Below are 17,748 nucleotides of genomic sequence, written 5' to 3'. Positions count from 1 at the left end.
AATTAAAATTAATGATGACATAACTTAAGGAGTAAAGTTTCCATCATTGAAAATCTTTGCATTTCAGTTGTATTTCAGCCAAGGATTAATTCAGATATAGCTTATGAGCTTCTGAAAATCTGAGAAGATTTTCAGAGTAGATAATGGCTAAGGTGCAGTTTTGCTTTATTGATTTTTTTTTTTTAATCTGAAGAATATCAGATTTGGCAGAAAAATTGTAAATGAAGGATGAAAGATCATCTCTGTTAATGTCAACAGCAAACCCTCTTTTACTTAATAAAGAGCACACTAACGGAAAAGTATGGGTTTTAGGGGTTTAGGGTTATTTACCCAAGAATGATCTAATTTCACAAGTAAGCTTGTAGTTAAATTTTCTCATAACATTTTTATAAGATATTTCTAACAAACTGCAATATTAAATCTCTTTTCTCTCACACAGGCAGTGACAACGACAAATTTTGGAGTATAGATCCTTTGACAGGAACCTACTACCAGATAAACTTCCAGTCAGCTCTCACATGGCACCAAGCAAGGCAGAGCTGCCAACAACAGAACGCAGAGATGCTAAGTGTCACAGAGATACACGAGCAAATGTATCTAAGAGGTGAGCAAACAAGCAATAAAAAGAGTGTCAAAGAGTTTTTGTCTGATAAAAATCTTTTGGTGCTTTAATCACATTACAATGAATAATTAAATTATTATTAGCATTTCCGCTGCTAGGAAAGTATTGACATTACTGTAAATTACACTTTTTAAAAGTGGAACTTATAAAAGCTGTGGAGTTGTCATTTGAGATTATTTTTATTATTATTATTCTTTGCAAATAACTTAAGAATTTCCAGTTAATTAAGCAAGATTTGGATCATATTCAGAAAATATGAACATACCAGTCCAAGAAAAGGACCTCAAAAGAAAATCATTATAGTAGATAGTCAATATATGACTTTTGTATTAAGAAATCAGTATTCTTTTTGTAGACTTAATAAAATAGATTTTTTAAAATAACATAAATTTTTTTTACAAAACACCAGTGAAAATCTGCATAAAGACTTTGTGGCTTTATGCATGGACTCTGTAGAATGAAGGCCCTGAATTAATTTCACCAAACTTTACTAAACTTGTAAATATTAACAATTGCAATTCAGTGTTTCACTTTTTTAGGGCTTATTGCTTACATACAACCATAGAATAAAATTAAATCCAGATAAAGTAATATGCAAACTAGTCTTTTGCCATTCTCTACCTTTCAACTGCAGAATAAAGTCTCAGAATTTATTACTAGTAAACACAGATTCTGTGCTGAACTTGGAAATCACTAGCAGACATTTATTATCCTCCTCTGAAACTTGAGACTGCAGAGCATTTCATAACAAATGTGATGAGAATTCCCACTCTTTTGGTTACCTAGATCTGATTGACAGCAGGAGATCCCCCCTCTGGATTGGGCTTAACAGTCTGAATCTCAACAGCGGCTGGCAGTGGAGCGGTGGCTTTCCTTTCAGATACTTAAACTGGGCAACAGGTTGTAATCTTATTTTGTTAACAGTTTTTTGAATGAATCCTTCCTGACAGAATGTTGAATGCATATTAACTACAGAACTGTAGTATTCCCCATGAATACAAGGAAATAAGGTTGAAAGGTTTATGAGACATGAGATTAAAAAACTGAGAATGAAGATTTTTATTTATTTATTTTTCACCGTGTATCAAAAGGAGTTTCAAACAGAAGGGTTAAGTAAACTCATGCTCTACCGGATGTAGCTAAAGTGAAGAGCGCTGAGCTGTAGCATACCATACTTACCTTCAAGTAAGCTAAAACCTGTGTCTCCAGCTCCCACAAGGGTTATCAGACCTTGCTGCTTGCAAGGACTCAGCTGTCTGAATATCAGCCTTCCCCTTCGCCTCCTACACTTTTCTTCCTTTCTAGTCTCCTCTTTAAAATTCGAGAAAGCCTGTAAATGGAGTTCACAGCACTGGCAGTTTGTCTTTGAAGATCTCCTGATGGTTGTCATGGTAGCAGTGTACAGCAAATGCCGAATGTTTGCTTACTGAGTAAGTCCATCTCTTGGCCCTCCTTATGTCTCAAAGGCCCCCTGCACCACCTGTTTTTGTCTGGCACAAAGAATGGGGGGAAAGCCCCGTGCCACTGAGCCTGACAGAGGGTTTTCTACCTTCTGTACTACTAGTCAAATCCCTTCAGACTTGCAGAGAAGAGGAGCAGCTGGTCCTCAGGTCAAGAAGCCCACACCTTGGAGTTCCTGTATCCAGACACGATGACTACTGTGATGAGTTAATCTATACATTTCCAGTTTAATGCATAACTATTGTAAATCACATCTTTTGTGAGGGGAGAGAGATTGTGACTCATTGAACTATGAACCTCTGTGAGAAGAGGAAAACACTGCTCGTTCCCCTAACACGGTGGTCCTAGAGAACCTCCTGGAGGGCAGGAGTAGATGCAGGCAGGGCAGAGACATGCACCCAGCAGAAGGGCACGTGAGAAGGCCTTGCTTGCAGCAAGGAACAAATCTTCAGCTCTCACTGAGGGGACATGCAGAAAGGACCTTTCTGAAGGGCCTGAGTGGACCTTTTTCATTCCAGCACAATGCTGAAAGCTGCTGGACTGGAAGCTAACATAGAAAGGAAAGACTACCCTGTAAGGGCAATGTGGAAACAGGGAGATTTGCTTTCCCATTTTGTGATTTGGCATGTCTCATCCAACTGATTTGCCTTATATTATATTTTAGGAATTCCATATTATTATTTTTGTGCTCCGCTAAACACAGTTGTAGGAACTTGAAGCCATTTAACATGATCCCACAAGGAGGAATCACACCTTGCTGGACTTTGATCAATTCCCATCACTCTCTGTTCAACTGCTAGACAACAGATCCCACAGTTAAATTTTCCTTTTTTTTTTCTTTTTTTTTTTCTCATATTTTAAAAAAATAATATTCACTCAATGAACTTGGTTTAGTTCTATAATACAGACCTAGAATTCTAATTTTCATTTTTTGAAACTTCTTTTTATCACTAGCAGCTGATGGCTCTTACTCTGAAGAACGTTTTTCTCTCTTTGCATCTGAAAAATTACTTGCCTGAATATAAATGAAGAAAAGATGCTGCCTTACTGTCTTCCTGCCCCAGAATATTAGCTCAAACTGTCCTTTGATTCCATGAATGTAACTGAGGTCTTTAAGCTCATTACTAATTAGTTCTATTAGTATAACAGGGTCCTGACTGCAAAATGTACACAAAACAAGATGTTTCATGAGTTATGAAATTGTGAGCTCTGATTTCCTACAGTCTGAGTGCAGCATCACTACCATGGCAGTATCAGGTACCCCTTCAGTGTCTGGAAGGGGTCTTCTGTCCAGCATCTACTGACTGGGCAAGAACATTAGGTGTGCTGCAGCTGGTTGTGAGCTATACTTTTAATGGCTTTTAATGGATCTATGGCTGACACCTATGTACAGGCTGATTAAATGGTCAGTGGGACAAGGAGAGGACTTGCTGCACCTTTTCCATCAGTGTGGTCTCTAAGTTTAGACTCTCTTTTGTGCAAACTGACAACTTTCACAAAACTTATAGGACCATCTAATTTTTGAGACTGTAATTCTGCAATCAAATATGGCAGAAAATGTGAACTATGCAAAAAGCATTGAAAAAAATGTTTTGATGGGTGCTTTTAAATTACATTTCCTTATCTGCAGTAGAAAAATAACTGTAGCAATGAAGTCATGAGTCTATAATTGACACATGAAAAGGCTGGAAGTAAATAGTTCTTTCAGCTGCTGACATAAAACCTGTGCTACATAAAAATAATTTGTTTTTCATTTTATGAAGGAAGTCCTTCTCCTGAGCCCGAGAAACTCTGTGCAGTACTAAATCCCAGAAGAGATGCTAAATGGGAAAACCAGCCATGTGAGAAGAAAGTTGGCTATATCTGTAAAAAGGAAAACTTGACACTGGATCCTTTCAGTCTTCCATCAGGTATGTCAAGCAAATAGAAAACCTTTGATAAAAGTAAAATTTGTGTCACTTAGATGAAATTCCACAGCTACTTCAAAAAAAAAAAAAAAAGGTCATTTTCACTTGTTCTGCTTTGATGAGTAAAACAGAACAAAGCATGTTTTATTTGTTAAACCAAATACATTTAAATATTGGAAATGTTCCTGAAACTTAGCAACCACATAAGCAATTTTTAATTCATTCTAGTATTCATGATTCCAGAGGCAAAGATCTAACCCATGCACTATCAAAAAAGTACCATGGACTGCACATCCTAATGTGAAAGAAAATAAAGTTAGGTATGCTTCACCATCCCTGAGGTGTGTTCTAATGAAAAGATCTAGGCTTCTCACTGAAATCTGGGAGACAGCACCAATAGGCTTGAGCTCTTCTTTGTGGGATTGTATGTGACCTGCAAAGATGTCAAAATAGATCGACTTCCTTCAGACCACTTTTCCACTGCACTATTTTATTTTTTTCTTCTTTGGTGATTAATTTAATGACGACTATCAGGGAAAGCCATGGAATTACTTGTGCTGCAGTAATAATACCTGTATGAAACTTGCAAAATAAAATTGGATGGGATATGTTGTGTGAAAACATCACGTGCAATTTCAAAATATTTCCCCATCCAAAAGTGAACATTTCACACTAGTGAAGTCCAGTTACCATGGGCTCCATTATTTTCTGCTTTTGTTTAAATACAGCATGTTTTCTGTGAAAGTACAATGTGCAACAGCAAACAGACTAAAATGTTTTACACATCTGAGGAATGAATAGAAGTACTGCTTATTTATAATCACTCAGTTTTCACTCTAATTAGCTTATTATTTGATTTCAAATGTCATTGTAGTGTTTGCATCATTTAAAAACTTGAAATATGTATTTATTTTGAGGGGATGCACCGCCAGTTAAATGCCCAGAAGGATGGTTGCCCTATGCAGGTCATTGTTATGTGGTTCATAGAGACCCCAGGGTATGGAAAGAAGCCTTAACTTCCTGCAATGACAGCAATGGCAATCTGGTCAGTATTCACAATCCTGAAGAGCATGGCTTCATACTATCTCAGCTTGGTTACAGTGAGTATTTCTATAGGGTGGTTTTCATGACAAATGGGAAATTATATTATTTTAAATTTTACAGCATTTTAAAAAAGTTTTTTATTTGTTTTATATGAATATTTATAGGGAAACATACAGATATATAGCTAAAAATAAATAAAAAGAAAAAAATAAATAAAATCACAAAAATCCCCGCAAACACGAGAGGAATCTTTAGCACCCTGTTTTATTTTTCATTGTTTTCAGTTTGATTTTCTTTTGTTTTTGACTGCATAAAATCACTTTAAGGAAAAACCAGCTCTATTTGGACTACAGTGTTTGGGCTGATCATCTGCCTCAGACACCTTGTAGCTACAGATACAGGGAGCAGCTTTTACCGATAAAGCTAAGGAATCTCATTTCCTGCTGGTATCTCACTTTTTAGCTTCTTGAAAGAAGAATGTGAATGAGATCTTGAAATAAACTTCCCTGTCATTTAATCCAGATGAATTTGTATTGAAACATGACAATTTCAGCTCATCTCCTAGAAATCTTGCTCCTATAGACTGTCACAACAGGTGTCTCATACAGGTGGATTTCTGTTTTTAGAAGCTACGGATGAGCTGTGGATTGGCCTGAATGACCTCAGCACGCACATGTATTTTGAGTGGAGTGATGGGACTCCTGTAACATACACCAAATGGTTGCCTGGAGAACCAACCCATGCAATCAATGGACAAGAAGATTGCGTTGTTATGGCAGGAGAGGTAAAATGATCCCACCTTTCTGCAGCACTATACTGTTTGATTTTTGTTTCTAGTATGAATGCAAGGAACTAGAGAATGATGTCTTTATTCACTCAAAGGATGGTTGTTCTAAATTAAATTTAAAATTAAATTAGAGATAACTAGATAAATGCTCATATCTGACTGTGGGTGTACATTATATACCAAGCAAACCTTAACAGACTGCTTATGACATTTAACATAACCTCACATTTAAGCACGAATACTGGGAATTCATTCAAAGAACACAGAACTTTATTTTCCCACTGAAGAAATATTGTAAAAAAAATAACCAAGAAAATTTCTAAAGGAAACAGATCCTGCCTGGCTAATTTTCACCTCTTCCCAAATTGCACCTAGGATGGATACTGGGCAGACAGTCCTTGTGATAGGAATTTACATTATATCTGCAAAAGAAAGCCACTACAGGGAGTTTCTGGGACCCTAAAGGCTGATCCTGCCTGTCCGAAGGTAACAATAAAATATCAATAAACTGGTTAATAGAAACCCATTGTCTTCACAAGGTCCACTTGACACTGAGATTATCTTTTTCCTCTAGTAAGTGTGTTTGTAAATCAAGAGTGATAATTTTCAATATATTCCCTTACTTACAGTAAAGTTATTTTTAATTTTGTTGTTGCTAATATGAGTCATCCCCATTATTTTCAGAACTGTCTGTGAAAAAGGCTAAAGCCATTACTGTGGTTTTGTGCATATGTTATATTGTTCCACTACCATCTGTGGTTATCTAAGATGTAGTAGAAACTGGGAACCATTTTTGAACAGTGACGTGATGTAAGATGATGACAAATCTAATTGCTAATGAAGTAAAATCAAAACAATCAATTTGTTTTTATAAATGAATTTATTTTCAGAACAAGTTATTGTATCCTACTGCTTTTATTCTTCTCTTCATTTCTTCCGTTTACTTTCCTGTTTACTAGTGCTCAATAATTAGTAACATTTCTCACAGCCCTATACAGGGAACACAGCTGAGGCTCATTGCGCTAACTGGAACTAGGCAGATATCAAATATTGAGCACATATATATATATATATATATATTAACCTTTCTTGGCTTTCTTGGGTGCAGCAAGCATACTTTGAGCTGGTAAAGAAGGGGAAACTGGAATTCAGCTGTAATTTTGAATATTTTCTGTCCCAGTATGGAATCACAGAATGGTTTAGATTGGAAGGGACCTTAAAGATCATGCAGTTCCAACCCCCCTACCATGGGCAGGGACACCTCCCACCAGACCAGGTTGCTCAAAGCCACATCCAGCCTGGCCTTGAACACCTCCAGGGATGGGGCATCCACAGCTTCTCTGGGCAGCCTGTGCCACTGCCTCACCACCCTCATAGTCAAGAATTTGTTCCTTCTATCTAATCTATACCTCACCTGTTTTAGTTTAAAGCCATTACTCCTTGTCCTATCACTACACTCCCTGACAAACATTTCCTCTCCAGCTTTTCTGTAGGCCCCCTTTGTGTACTGGAAGGCCACTATAAGGTTTCCCCAGAGCCTTCTCTTCTCCAGGCTGAACACCCCTAACTCCCTCATCTGTGTTCATAGGAGAAGTGCTCCAGACCTTTGATCATTGGTAGTTTTTATGCCATATCTTCAGTTAGACTTTTAAAGTGAATTGATGGGTTAAATCAATTAATTAGCCTAGTTACAGTTCTTTTAGCCTAGAAACATAAGTACATTTGAGTCAGTATCTCACTATAACACAGACTATTCTTGGTGGTTCTGAGCAAAGAAATGTTTTATTCATCTACATCTGAATACGCTCCCCGTTCTACGTGCCTCTGACTTTTCTGAGTTAAAATGTATGATTTATTAGTTGTTGAAAGAGAGGGAATCATATGCATTAAATCTCTCTCTGTAGGCTCACAAAGCTTAATTATTATGTCTACTGGATTTCAAATGAATATGTTATTGCACTAGTTTATATTAAAAATATGTGGATTTAAGAGTGTACATTGAAATTCAAGTACTAACACATATGCTCTTTATCTACAAGTGTATTACACATGTTCTTCTTGACAGGGCTGGGAAAGGCATGGCTTTTACTGCTATCTAGTTGGACATACACCTTTAACATTTTCAGAAGCAAAGAAAACCTGTGAAAGGAGTGGTGGTTATTTAACAAGTATAGCAGACAGGTATGAAAAGAATCTAAACATTGTACTTCTGGTGGAATAATTATGGCATTTTATAAAATAGTTGAGAATGTTTTGGAAAAAAATGTGGAACCATAAAAGAAGAATGACCTTTTTTTCTGGAGAAAAATATTAAATAAACACAGTACATCTTTGCTAACCAAATGTTCATTACTCCTTCATGTTTTCCAGTGCTCAAAGAAAAGATCACAGTTGCTTCTGCTCTGCGTGGAGCAGTTTTTCAGTATATCACAGCCTTGACTACTGTTGAAGCTAGTTCCTCTGGTATCCACTTAAGTGAGGCATTTCCACAAAAAAGGAAACCTAAAGGGGACTCCATTCATTCTAGTCTCGTGTGGTTTAGGATGCTGAGAAATGGCAAACTATAGGATAACTAAGTTTCATCACCATCTAACTTCTCATCTCGTTTCAGATATGAGCAAGCCTACCTGACCAGCTTCGTTGGTCTGAGCTCTGAGAAGTACTTCTGGATTGGTCTCACAGACACAGAAGAGCAAGGGATCTTCAAATGGGTGACTGGTGAAGGCGTTTTCTACACAAACTGGAACTCAGCAATGCCTGGTACTCTTTTTCTTGTGCAGTCTTTGTAGTTTGTGTTTAAAAGCAGGATCTTAAAGTCCTGTGCTGGAGAAGAGGGACACAGCAGTTACAAGCTTTCAAATGTCATGTAGGAAATGGTGTAATGGTTAGGCAGATATTTGTACCTTTGCATCCTCATTGATCTGTCCACAAGTGCTCCTCTCTGACCCCAAGATATCATGCCTGGGGTGTGTCACATATATATGCTTTTGGAAATTAAGGCGTGAAGTCTTGCAATTTTGCTGGCTCCCGTGCCCCATGTGACAGCATCGAGCTGTAAATCTTTCCCTTGGCACCGAGCCTTGGTGACATATGGTCATCACAACGGCCTTCTTCAGGCGTTGCTTTATTTCACAGTGTGAAAAATGTAAAGGAAAAGAGACTTACACAAAGTAGATGTACACCTTTGCCCTTCCCACTGCCTTTTCACTCCTCAATAGCAGCAAAGACAGAGTAGGCACTGAGGACTGAGATCTTTGTCTGGTCTTGCCAGTAACTGTTCCCCAAAGACCAATCCTTTTCCTGTGATGCTGCACTTAGCCATCCCTGAAATCAGCCTGCAAGGCTGGTGAAATTGCAACTGCAAGTAGTCAGTAGTCATGCCTTAAAGTTTTGGTCAAAGGAGACTATCTCAGGGCTTCCCTCCTGTTATCCCAGACAACCGTCTGAGTTACTGCAGCAAATGAAAACATTTCAGTAATTGAATCAACATAAAGAGTCATAAATTACAGTAGGATAATCACAAATATGTCTCAGCTAGTGTCATTTCCAGCTCTGGGTTTGCTTCTGGACTCTCCTGGGCTGTTTCTTGGTGACATCAGTTTAGTCTGCTATGACAGCACCTGGAGGCAGTCAGGTCTTGGAGGTGCTCTGACAGCACCTCTAAATAAGCACTTTAAGCACCAGAGGATTAGTTGCATAGGTTCGTTCTTTCTTTCTTTCTTTCTTTCTTTCTTTCTTTCTTTCTTTCTTTCTTTCCTTCCTTCCTTCTTTCTTTCTTTCCTTCTTTCCTTCTTTCCTTCTTTCCTTCTTTCCTTCTTTCCTTCTTTCCTTCTTTCCTTCTTTCCTTCTTTCCTTCTTTCCTTCTTTCCTTCTTTCTTCCTTCCTTCCTTCCTTCCTTCCTTCCTTCCTTCCTTCCTTCCTTCCTTCCTTCCTTCCTTCCTTCCTTCCTTCCTTCCTTCCCTTCCCTTCCCTTCCTTCCCTTCCTTCCCTTCCTTCCCTTCCTTCCCTTCCTTCCCTTCCTTTCCTTCCTTTCCTTTTTCATTGCAATTAGCTTTATTTAATCTACATTATAAGGACGGATTTTTAATACAGAAAATGAAGAATGTGACAGGACAGCTTGGCAGCCAGATGTCACCCTGCTCCCCACATGCTGGCAGGCAGATTGCTTTTCTCTGGCTCTGAACCCAGCAATGTAAGGACTTTCTCACTTGCAACTAATTCCCTGCCTGCTGGGTCCCTGAAAAGCTCTCCTTGTTTTCATAATACCTGACACATGGCTAATACCTGTTCCCCTGTTGATGTGGCAGCCTTGGACACCTGCTAACTCTCTCAGGTCTACCTGCTCTTTTCTCCACTCCAAAACTTCCACCCAAGTGGAAGCGGGATGAGTTCTCTGTATGTGCACATTTGGGGAATACAGAGGCAGGGAATTTAGCTGTTTGTTTAGGCTAGGAGTTTAACATTGAGGTGTATGCAGTGATCTTAGAAATTAAGATTGAAAGTAATACACTAATAGCAGCTCCACAGTTGCTTTGTGGAGAGTCACAGGCTATTGTTCCACTGATTCTGAGAGCAGAGAATGAAACTCATCAGGTGATGGAGACAGCATTTCAGAAGGACACGTGCTCCTTGGTGGAATAGGCTGCCAAATCCTTGCCGTGAGTGGCATAGGAAAAAGCTAGGCAAGTGAGTGTTCATGCACTTGGGCTACAAAGCTTTTCAAGGGGCAGTGAAGATGTTGAAGGACTCTGCTTGCTGGTTTCTTCTTTAAAAAGCAGACACGACATATAATATTTCAAAGACTTTTGTAAATGAATTGCATGAGCTGTAAAAATGGCAGGGGAAGCACTTTAAAACACATTTTAATTTTCTTTCATATCTCACAAAGGGAATGAAGCAGGTTGTGTTGCCCTAAGGACTGGAAATGCAGCTGGACTGTGGGATGTTCAGAACTGTGAAATAAAAGCAAAATTTCTCTGCAAAAAACTAGCTGAAAAAATGGCTCTTCCTCTTGCTCCTGAAAGAGTTTCTTATTCCAAATGTCCCTTGGGTTGGGATACAAGCAATAGCACTAATTCGTGCTTCAGAGTAAGTACTACTTTTTCCAATAATCCTGCTCATGAGATAGAAGAGTTCCAAATTCATAGAAAGTCTGAACTTCAGAGAATGGCACATTATTGTACAAATGTAGTAAGCTTTTACACAGACTACTCATGGAAATCACTGCAATGATCACTGTATCACTGCATCAGTAGGGTTATCCAAGTAGCATATTGTTTGATTAATGTTGTATATGATCTTTTTAATTGAATGTTTTCCCTACTTTTGTCATACATGGCAGTCAGCAGATTTATTTTTAACACACTGTAAACATAATGTTCTACTCTAAAATTTATCTACAGCTTTTTGTTAGAGAAAACAACCAAAAGAAAACATGGTTTGAAGCCCGAGATTTTTGCAGAGAAATAGGAGGAGACTTGGCTGCCATTAATAGTGAAGAAGAGCAAAGAGTGATAGAAAACTTAATAATGTGAGTAAAATAAATATCTAATAATTGATATTTTGGTGTAACAATATATTGTACAGAAATAAATTCTTGAGTTGCTCATGAGATAATTAGATGAAAATCTATATCTGTTTATAGTCATAGCCATAAGAAAAAGAGCTGAGAAAAAAAATTGTATAGGTACTATTTCCAAAGACATCTTTGGAGTTCCTAAAATTCATCAAAATCCACAAACTATTAAAATTAAAAAAGAAACAACAAACAAAACCAACAGAAAAAAAAAATCAGTTGAATGTTTCTCCTTCAGACTCATTTGTAAGTTTATTCATTAAACCATTTTGAAAATAAATTGTCACTTCAAGTAAACCTAAACATTTCATTCTTCAAAGAACACAATAATTGCAGCATCAATGAATAAAATCAATATGCTGTATATTCAACAAAGCCATTTGCAAAGTGGAAAATTTTAAGTGGTAAGCACTTACTTGCTAATGAGAGTTTGCTGACCAACAGCATTTTTTTTCTTTTTAAAATTTCAACTATAATTTCCTTTTAGTAATTCAACAGTTTAGTCTTTAAATCCTCAGAAGCACTTATCCTACCTCACCATTACAGACCGAGTACTTATCAGCCAATACTTGTGGCTATTACATACATTTATACTCTTGGTTTCAAAGTTTTGACTACTCCTCAAAACCTTCAGTAAGTGTGAGTTATTGTCCCATGCAACTTGCAAAACTTAGCACAGCTAACGTGTCCTTTTCTTCCATAATATATTTTTTCACACTCTAGAAGAAAATCTCCATCATCTCGGCCTTTCTGGATAGGTTTACATCATTTGGACCCTGATGGTGGGTACTCCTGGAGTGACAGATCCCCGGTGAGTGCTCAGAATTTCCAGTTTCTCTTCTGGCTTTTTCACTGTTGGAGTTGTTTATATTACTGGCACAGATGAAGGCTGTATAAGAATTCCCAGAAATGGCTGCCTTACCATTGGGTAACTCACGGTCATTACTCTTCATACCGGTTTGGAAAAGAAAAAGACCAATAAACCCTGAGGTAAAACCATCAAAACAGTGTTAACATGGAGCACTAGTTACAGAGACAATTATCTAGGTGACAAATATATGAGAATGGTTTTATTTGTCTGTGGTGATGTATTGCCATGTTCCTTTCCCCTGTGTTTGATTTATAACCTCATTCAATTCCACACCACAGCAAAGAGGTTTCATGTGACTGCTGGAGTCTATTAAATGCTGTGTAAGATGAGAGACTTTCTTTTTTTCTTACAAAATGCTATATTGATTTAATAGCCCACATGGACTCATGTGAAGCCACATGAGGAAAGTAAGGAGTGGTTTGAAACATTGGTGCTACCTCTTTTTCCTTCCAGAGTTCAGCTCTTTTACCTGTAAGATAAGAATAAAAATCAAAGCTGTGTTTCTATTGTAGGTGAATTATACGGAAAAACTTTCTTTTTACAAAACTGGATTTGAACATTGTGGAGTAATCCATGAAGAGTCTTTCAGGTTATGGATTAACATGCACTGTGAATACAGTCATGACTGGATTTGTGAAATAAAGAAAGGTAGGCTATTTCATAGAATCATAGAATATCCTGAGTTGGAAGGGACCCACAAGGATCATCGAGTCCAACTCCTATTGTTTACTCTAAGCTCACCTTAGAAAAAGAATTTAAGTTGCATCATGCTGTATCAAAATAGGAAATTTTGCAAGTTACATGCTTGTAGAAAATTCGGTTGTTTTCACAGAGATTTTACATACGGAAAAATAGACCAAAATATATCAATATTTTCAGAATGCAATGCTTCAACTGATAACTATAACTTTGTTTTAACATTAAACTGTATTTTTCTTGGATCTTTTACTTGGAGGGAATTTCCTTGTACTTGCAGATTTTATGTAGTTATTATCATTTAAATCTTTTAAACAACCAGCAAGAGAATATTTTTATAAGGTGACATGATGTTTTTTTACCCAGGCATATATGTCACACACTTCATTTAAAACAATTGCAGATACAGCAACACAAAAACTATGATGAATTTCTGTGGCAAAAAAAAATTACAATGATATTTGTTTTACATTTTTGTAGCTCCTGGCCTTGCATGTTTAGATACATTGCTCCAGTGTCCCATTCAGTGTTATATTTGATTTTTCCATTTAAGTAATTTCTCAATGGTTCATGGGTTTTCAGTCAAATGTGATTCTCCACAAAGTAATGTCACTGAAAAAAATGTTTCACCAACTTATGAATAGTAAAAACAAAAACAAAAACAAAAACAAACAAACAAAAACAAACCATTTTGAAGGATAAATTTGTTTAGTGTTTGATTTTCTTGCTCAAATTTGACGGCATCTATACAGAATCTTTTATTGTTATGCAGAGTACACCAACACTGAAGTAAAGTATTTTTACTTGTTTTATTTCAGAAACAAGAAAGTTTAGTCAACCTTCAAAAGGCACTTACCAAAATTCTACCAAGAGAGACGTAGGGCTGTAATACATCCTAAACATTCCTTCTTACTTTGAACCAAAGTTACTGAATAAATATATTCTGTATTGATAGAAATTTGAATGTCATTGAGATCATTTCCACTAATTGAACACTTAACACCGGATCAACATTTGGGAAACATTTTACACCTTCATTTCTTTCCCATTTTGTTACAGGGACACCCTTAAAGCCAGAACCTGTGGGCCCTTCTGCCAGTAAGCTTCTGTTTCATTTCCTTGCATCCAAAGGGTGCTAACAACAGCAACTTTTGTAAGGACTGTGCAGAATACAGAGACTCCTCTTCTGTGTTGCAGTGTATGAAGTCACAGAGGATGGATGGATTATAAAAGGGGTCAAACAGTATTTCTTCAGCACAGAAAGTAGCTCTATGGAAAAAGCCAGAACATTCTGCAGAAACAATCATGGAGATCTTGCTACTATTGGAGATAATAATCAAAGAAAATTTTTGTGGAAATATGTAAGGAGAAATTTAGTTATATTTTACCATATACATCATATATGCACCCTACTGCATATGCTTGTGAAGTACAGGAGGACATGCTTGTTGCATAATATTACTACATTTTATCTGCAGTAGATTTCAATGTGCAGTGAAAAAAAAACTTTTACACTACAGAACAGAGCTTCTCTTTAGGAAAATAAATAGAAAAAAATTTACCTTTTGTTAGGGTGGGCATATTTTTATATATTCTAATCTAAACAGGGTTTTGCCCATGACCAGATGTGTATAAGGAGCAATGAACAGGCAGATGTTGACAAAACTGTCCTTTTGCCAGGATAGTTACTTCTCATCTGAATACCGTATTCTCAAGTGCAGTGTTAAGTGCAGATTTAAGGCTACTGCCAGGGTAGTTCTGATGGTTACATACCAAAGAAATATTTATCCTTCAGGTCAGGAACTGACTTGTAGAAGAATCTGTAGCTTCATGAATTAATTTTGATGCAAAACATATCATAACCACCTATGTATTTCAAGAGCATTACCTGAGATGATACTGGTGGGCACATGGTGGGCCATGGCAGGGTCATGCTAACAATCAGGTAGCATAGACATTGGTTCAGACTTCTGCCATAACTCTGTTTGGTTTATTAATACCAAAGTAGTCCCACAACCTCCTCTCTGTGTCACGTAATTAGATGTTTTCTTTTATTATGTGTGGGAAAGGATATGAAAGGAGTAGAGGACAGACAGCTTGAGGAATTACACAGCTGCCTAAGTACAGGAAAATGTACATTTACTTACTGCTAAGTGCCAAATTATTTTATCCTGTTTATTTTTTTTTTCTCGTCTTCCATGTGTCTTTCAAAATTGAAAGCACAAACACACTTTGAAAGCTTTGATCATACCACCAGTACAGCAGCATAAACTAGGGAATCAGCAGTAAAAGCAACAAAGCAGAAGTATGTGATTTATTATATTTATTTCAACAGGAGTCCTCTCTGGTGACTAGGCATGATCATTCATAAAACACTTACTCATCTATTTGCTTCAATAGCACAAAATATACACTTTTAAATACCAGATAACTAAGTAAGAGAAAGCACTAACAAAAAGTACATTTTTGCATTTAGATCTTAAAAAATGGCAAATTGGAGTCATATCTCATAGGATTAATTCGGAATGCTGATCAGCAGTTTAGGTAGGTAATCAAGCTACATCATGATTCATAAAAAGCAGAGCAGAAGTTTTGTCCTGCCAGAGTTCCTTCTGCAGGGACACCTGCAAGGGAGTTAAAAGCAGTTTCGGAGATATATATTGCATATTGAAATGTGTGCTCCCCCTTGGTTTAACTAATTTGTAAAATCACTGGTTTAAATGACATTTTTATAAGGAATATCCATGCTACAAATACATAGATAAGATCTGTTAAATATGAAGGTAATTTCGTTCTTGGATTTGGCATGCAGGATTTTTTTTTAAATCTAAATTCTTTTAATCCTAGTTTAAAATCAAATTACAGACAGACTCAGCTGTAAATATTTTAAAATATATATTTTTAGCATATATAGAAATAGTAATAGTTTTTTTTGTCTGTTTTTGTTTTTGTTTTTCCTGAACTGCCTATGAACATTGTCTGATCAACAGCTACTGTGTGGATTTTTTTATTTTTTTTTTTCAGTTGGATGGATGGGAGCCCAGTGTACTATGCAGCCTGGGAAGCAGAGGAGCCCAACTTTGCTCTTCGTCAAGAAAATTGTGTAGTCTTAAATAAAAAAAGTGGTGAGTTACACAACTTTTAAAAAAATATATTTTTTATGGTTATCATTCTTCCCCTGTTTGCTAAGTATATTTTGTCAACTTTAATCCATTGTTTCCCAGTAATCTGAGGGAAAATATACATAATAAAGTGTAGTCATTATAACTGAGGTTAGTTCAGGGGTAACATTTGCCGTAAGAGATTGACGTTGATGGGGATGCAAGGATAAAATGGTCATTAATTTTTCAGCTGTACGAGCAGTATATTCTATTCAAATCAATAGCAAATTTTTCTTTCAAAAAAATAATCAGGGAGTATTTAGCAAAGGAATAGAACATATAAGCAAGGACCTAACAGACATATGGAGTTTCACATTTAGTTGTGCTTTCACTGTGAAAGTGTTACTTTACACTATCAGGTTTGAATATAACAAGGCTGTTTGTGGGTTCACTCAGAGTCGCCATGTCAGCCATATCTTATGGCTACTACTCCTACAGTCACAGCAGGATCAAAATCCTCTTGCAAGCAATGATGGAGATAGAGTCTAGCTGAAGCACACAGTCTTACATTCCCAGGCAGAGTGCCTTCAATGCTACAAGCATGGAAGCCAGTTCAGTTTTCCACAAATTTCTGTCTTTGAATCAATGTCTTATTATCTATATTTAAACTGATTTCAGGTTTGTGGAATGATGTCAATTGTGGTTTTTCAAATGGCTTTATCTGTGAGAGGCATAGGAGTTTTCTAAATGCAACACTTGCTCCAGCAGTAACTTTACCTCCAGGAGGATGTCCTGAAGATTGGCTTTTATTTAAAAATCAGGTATCGTAACATGCATCTAAGTGCAATCATATTTGTCCTTGAGAAGATACTTAAAGCTACACAAGGGGCCTTTTGTCTCCCAAATATCTTTTGACAGTGATTATCCAAAGTCACATTAAGAATTTAACCAGCTACCTAATTCTTACAAAATTAAATCATAATTATAGATTTTTTTTTTTTTGAAGAGTATTAATCTGAGATACACTAGAAAACTGTTACGTAATATATACTAAACAAACAAACAAACAAACAAAAACCCACAACTGAATTCAACTGAAAGCACCAATTGTAGTGTACAGTCAGTCATTTGAGCTGGGACAAATCAGAAATAGTTCCTGATTTTTCCAAGCTAGCTTCAATGTAATATACTTTCCTCTTCCCAAAAGGGACAAACTCTGATGAGCTTACTAAGCAAGGGTTCTATTTTCTAACATAAAGAATATTGTGTTGAAAGCACCCATATGCCAGTGCAGTACGTTTTTTTGTTTGTTTTTTGTTTTTTATAACAGTTGTCAGACTTATCTTCCACAAACTGAGTATGGCATTCTCTGAGAGTGCTACTGGTACTGCACAGAGAGGAGAGGGCACATGGGGCACACTCATAATTGCCAAAAAACTATACCAGGGTGAATGTGTATTGGTAGTGTGGTGACTATGTGACTATGCACTTTTAAAGAAATCATGCTATACATACATTTTTAAGAAGCCATCATGTATCTCCATTTATAAAAGAGCTAGTAAATGGGAAAGGCTGAATACACACATGAGAACACCATAGGCCAAAACTATTTTTCAGGAAGTTCCAAAGATTTCACATGGAATCCTGGGCTGGGCTTCTCCAGAACTGAGTCAGTTAACACATT

The 17,748-nt window shown here is 36.8% G+C and overlaps 1 protein-coding gene across 2 annotated transcripts in view; it reads left to right on the top strand.

The window, feature by feature from the left end:
- The window catches only part of LOC121064332 (macrophage mannose receptor 1-like), a 34,878-nt gene that overhangs the window by 4,692 nt on the left and 12,438 nt on the right, over nt 1-17,748 (top strand). For both annotated transcript variants that reach the window (XM_040545612.1, XM_040545613.1), the window contains 17 exons: nt 440-604; nt 1,409-1,522; nt 3,847-3,993; nt 4,908-5,090; nt 5,661-5,818; nt 6,197-6,307; nt 7,887-8,002; nt 8,433-8,581; nt 10,710-10,909; nt 11,224-11,351; nt 12,120-12,207; nt 12,780-12,915; nt 14,023-14,061; nt 14,161-14,324; nt 15,440-15,507; nt 15,988-16,088; nt 16,743-16,885. In XM_040545612.1, coding sequence (XP_040401546.1) covers nt 440-604; nt 1,409-1,522; nt 3,847-3,993; nt 4,908-5,090; nt 5,661-5,818; nt 6,197-6,307; nt 7,887-8,002; nt 8,433-8,581; nt 10,710-10,909; nt 11,224-11,351; nt 12,120-12,207; nt 12,780-12,915; nt 14,023-14,061; nt 14,161-14,324; nt 15,440-15,507; nt 15,988-16,088; nt 16,743-16,885 — 2,210 coding nt within the window. The remainder of the gene's footprint in view (nt 1-439; nt 605-1,408; nt 1,523-3,846; nt 3,994-4,907; nt 5,091-5,660; nt 5,819-6,196; nt 6,308-7,886; nt 8,003-8,432; nt 8,582-10,709; nt 10,910-11,223; nt 11,352-12,119; nt 12,208-12,779; nt 12,916-14,022; nt 14,062-14,160; nt 14,325-15,439; nt 15,508-15,987; nt 16,089-16,742; nt 16,886-17,748) is intronic.

Source organism: Cygnus olor, chromosome 2 (genome assembly GCF_009769625.2).
Source record: "Cygnus olor isolate bCygOlo1 chromosome 2, bCygOlo1.pri.v2, whole genome shotgun sequence".
Lineage (NCBI taxonomy): Eukaryota > Metazoa > Chordata > Aves > Anseriformes > Anatidae > Cygnus > Cygnus olor.
This window is presented reverse-complemented; position numbering and strand designations above follow the sequence as displayed.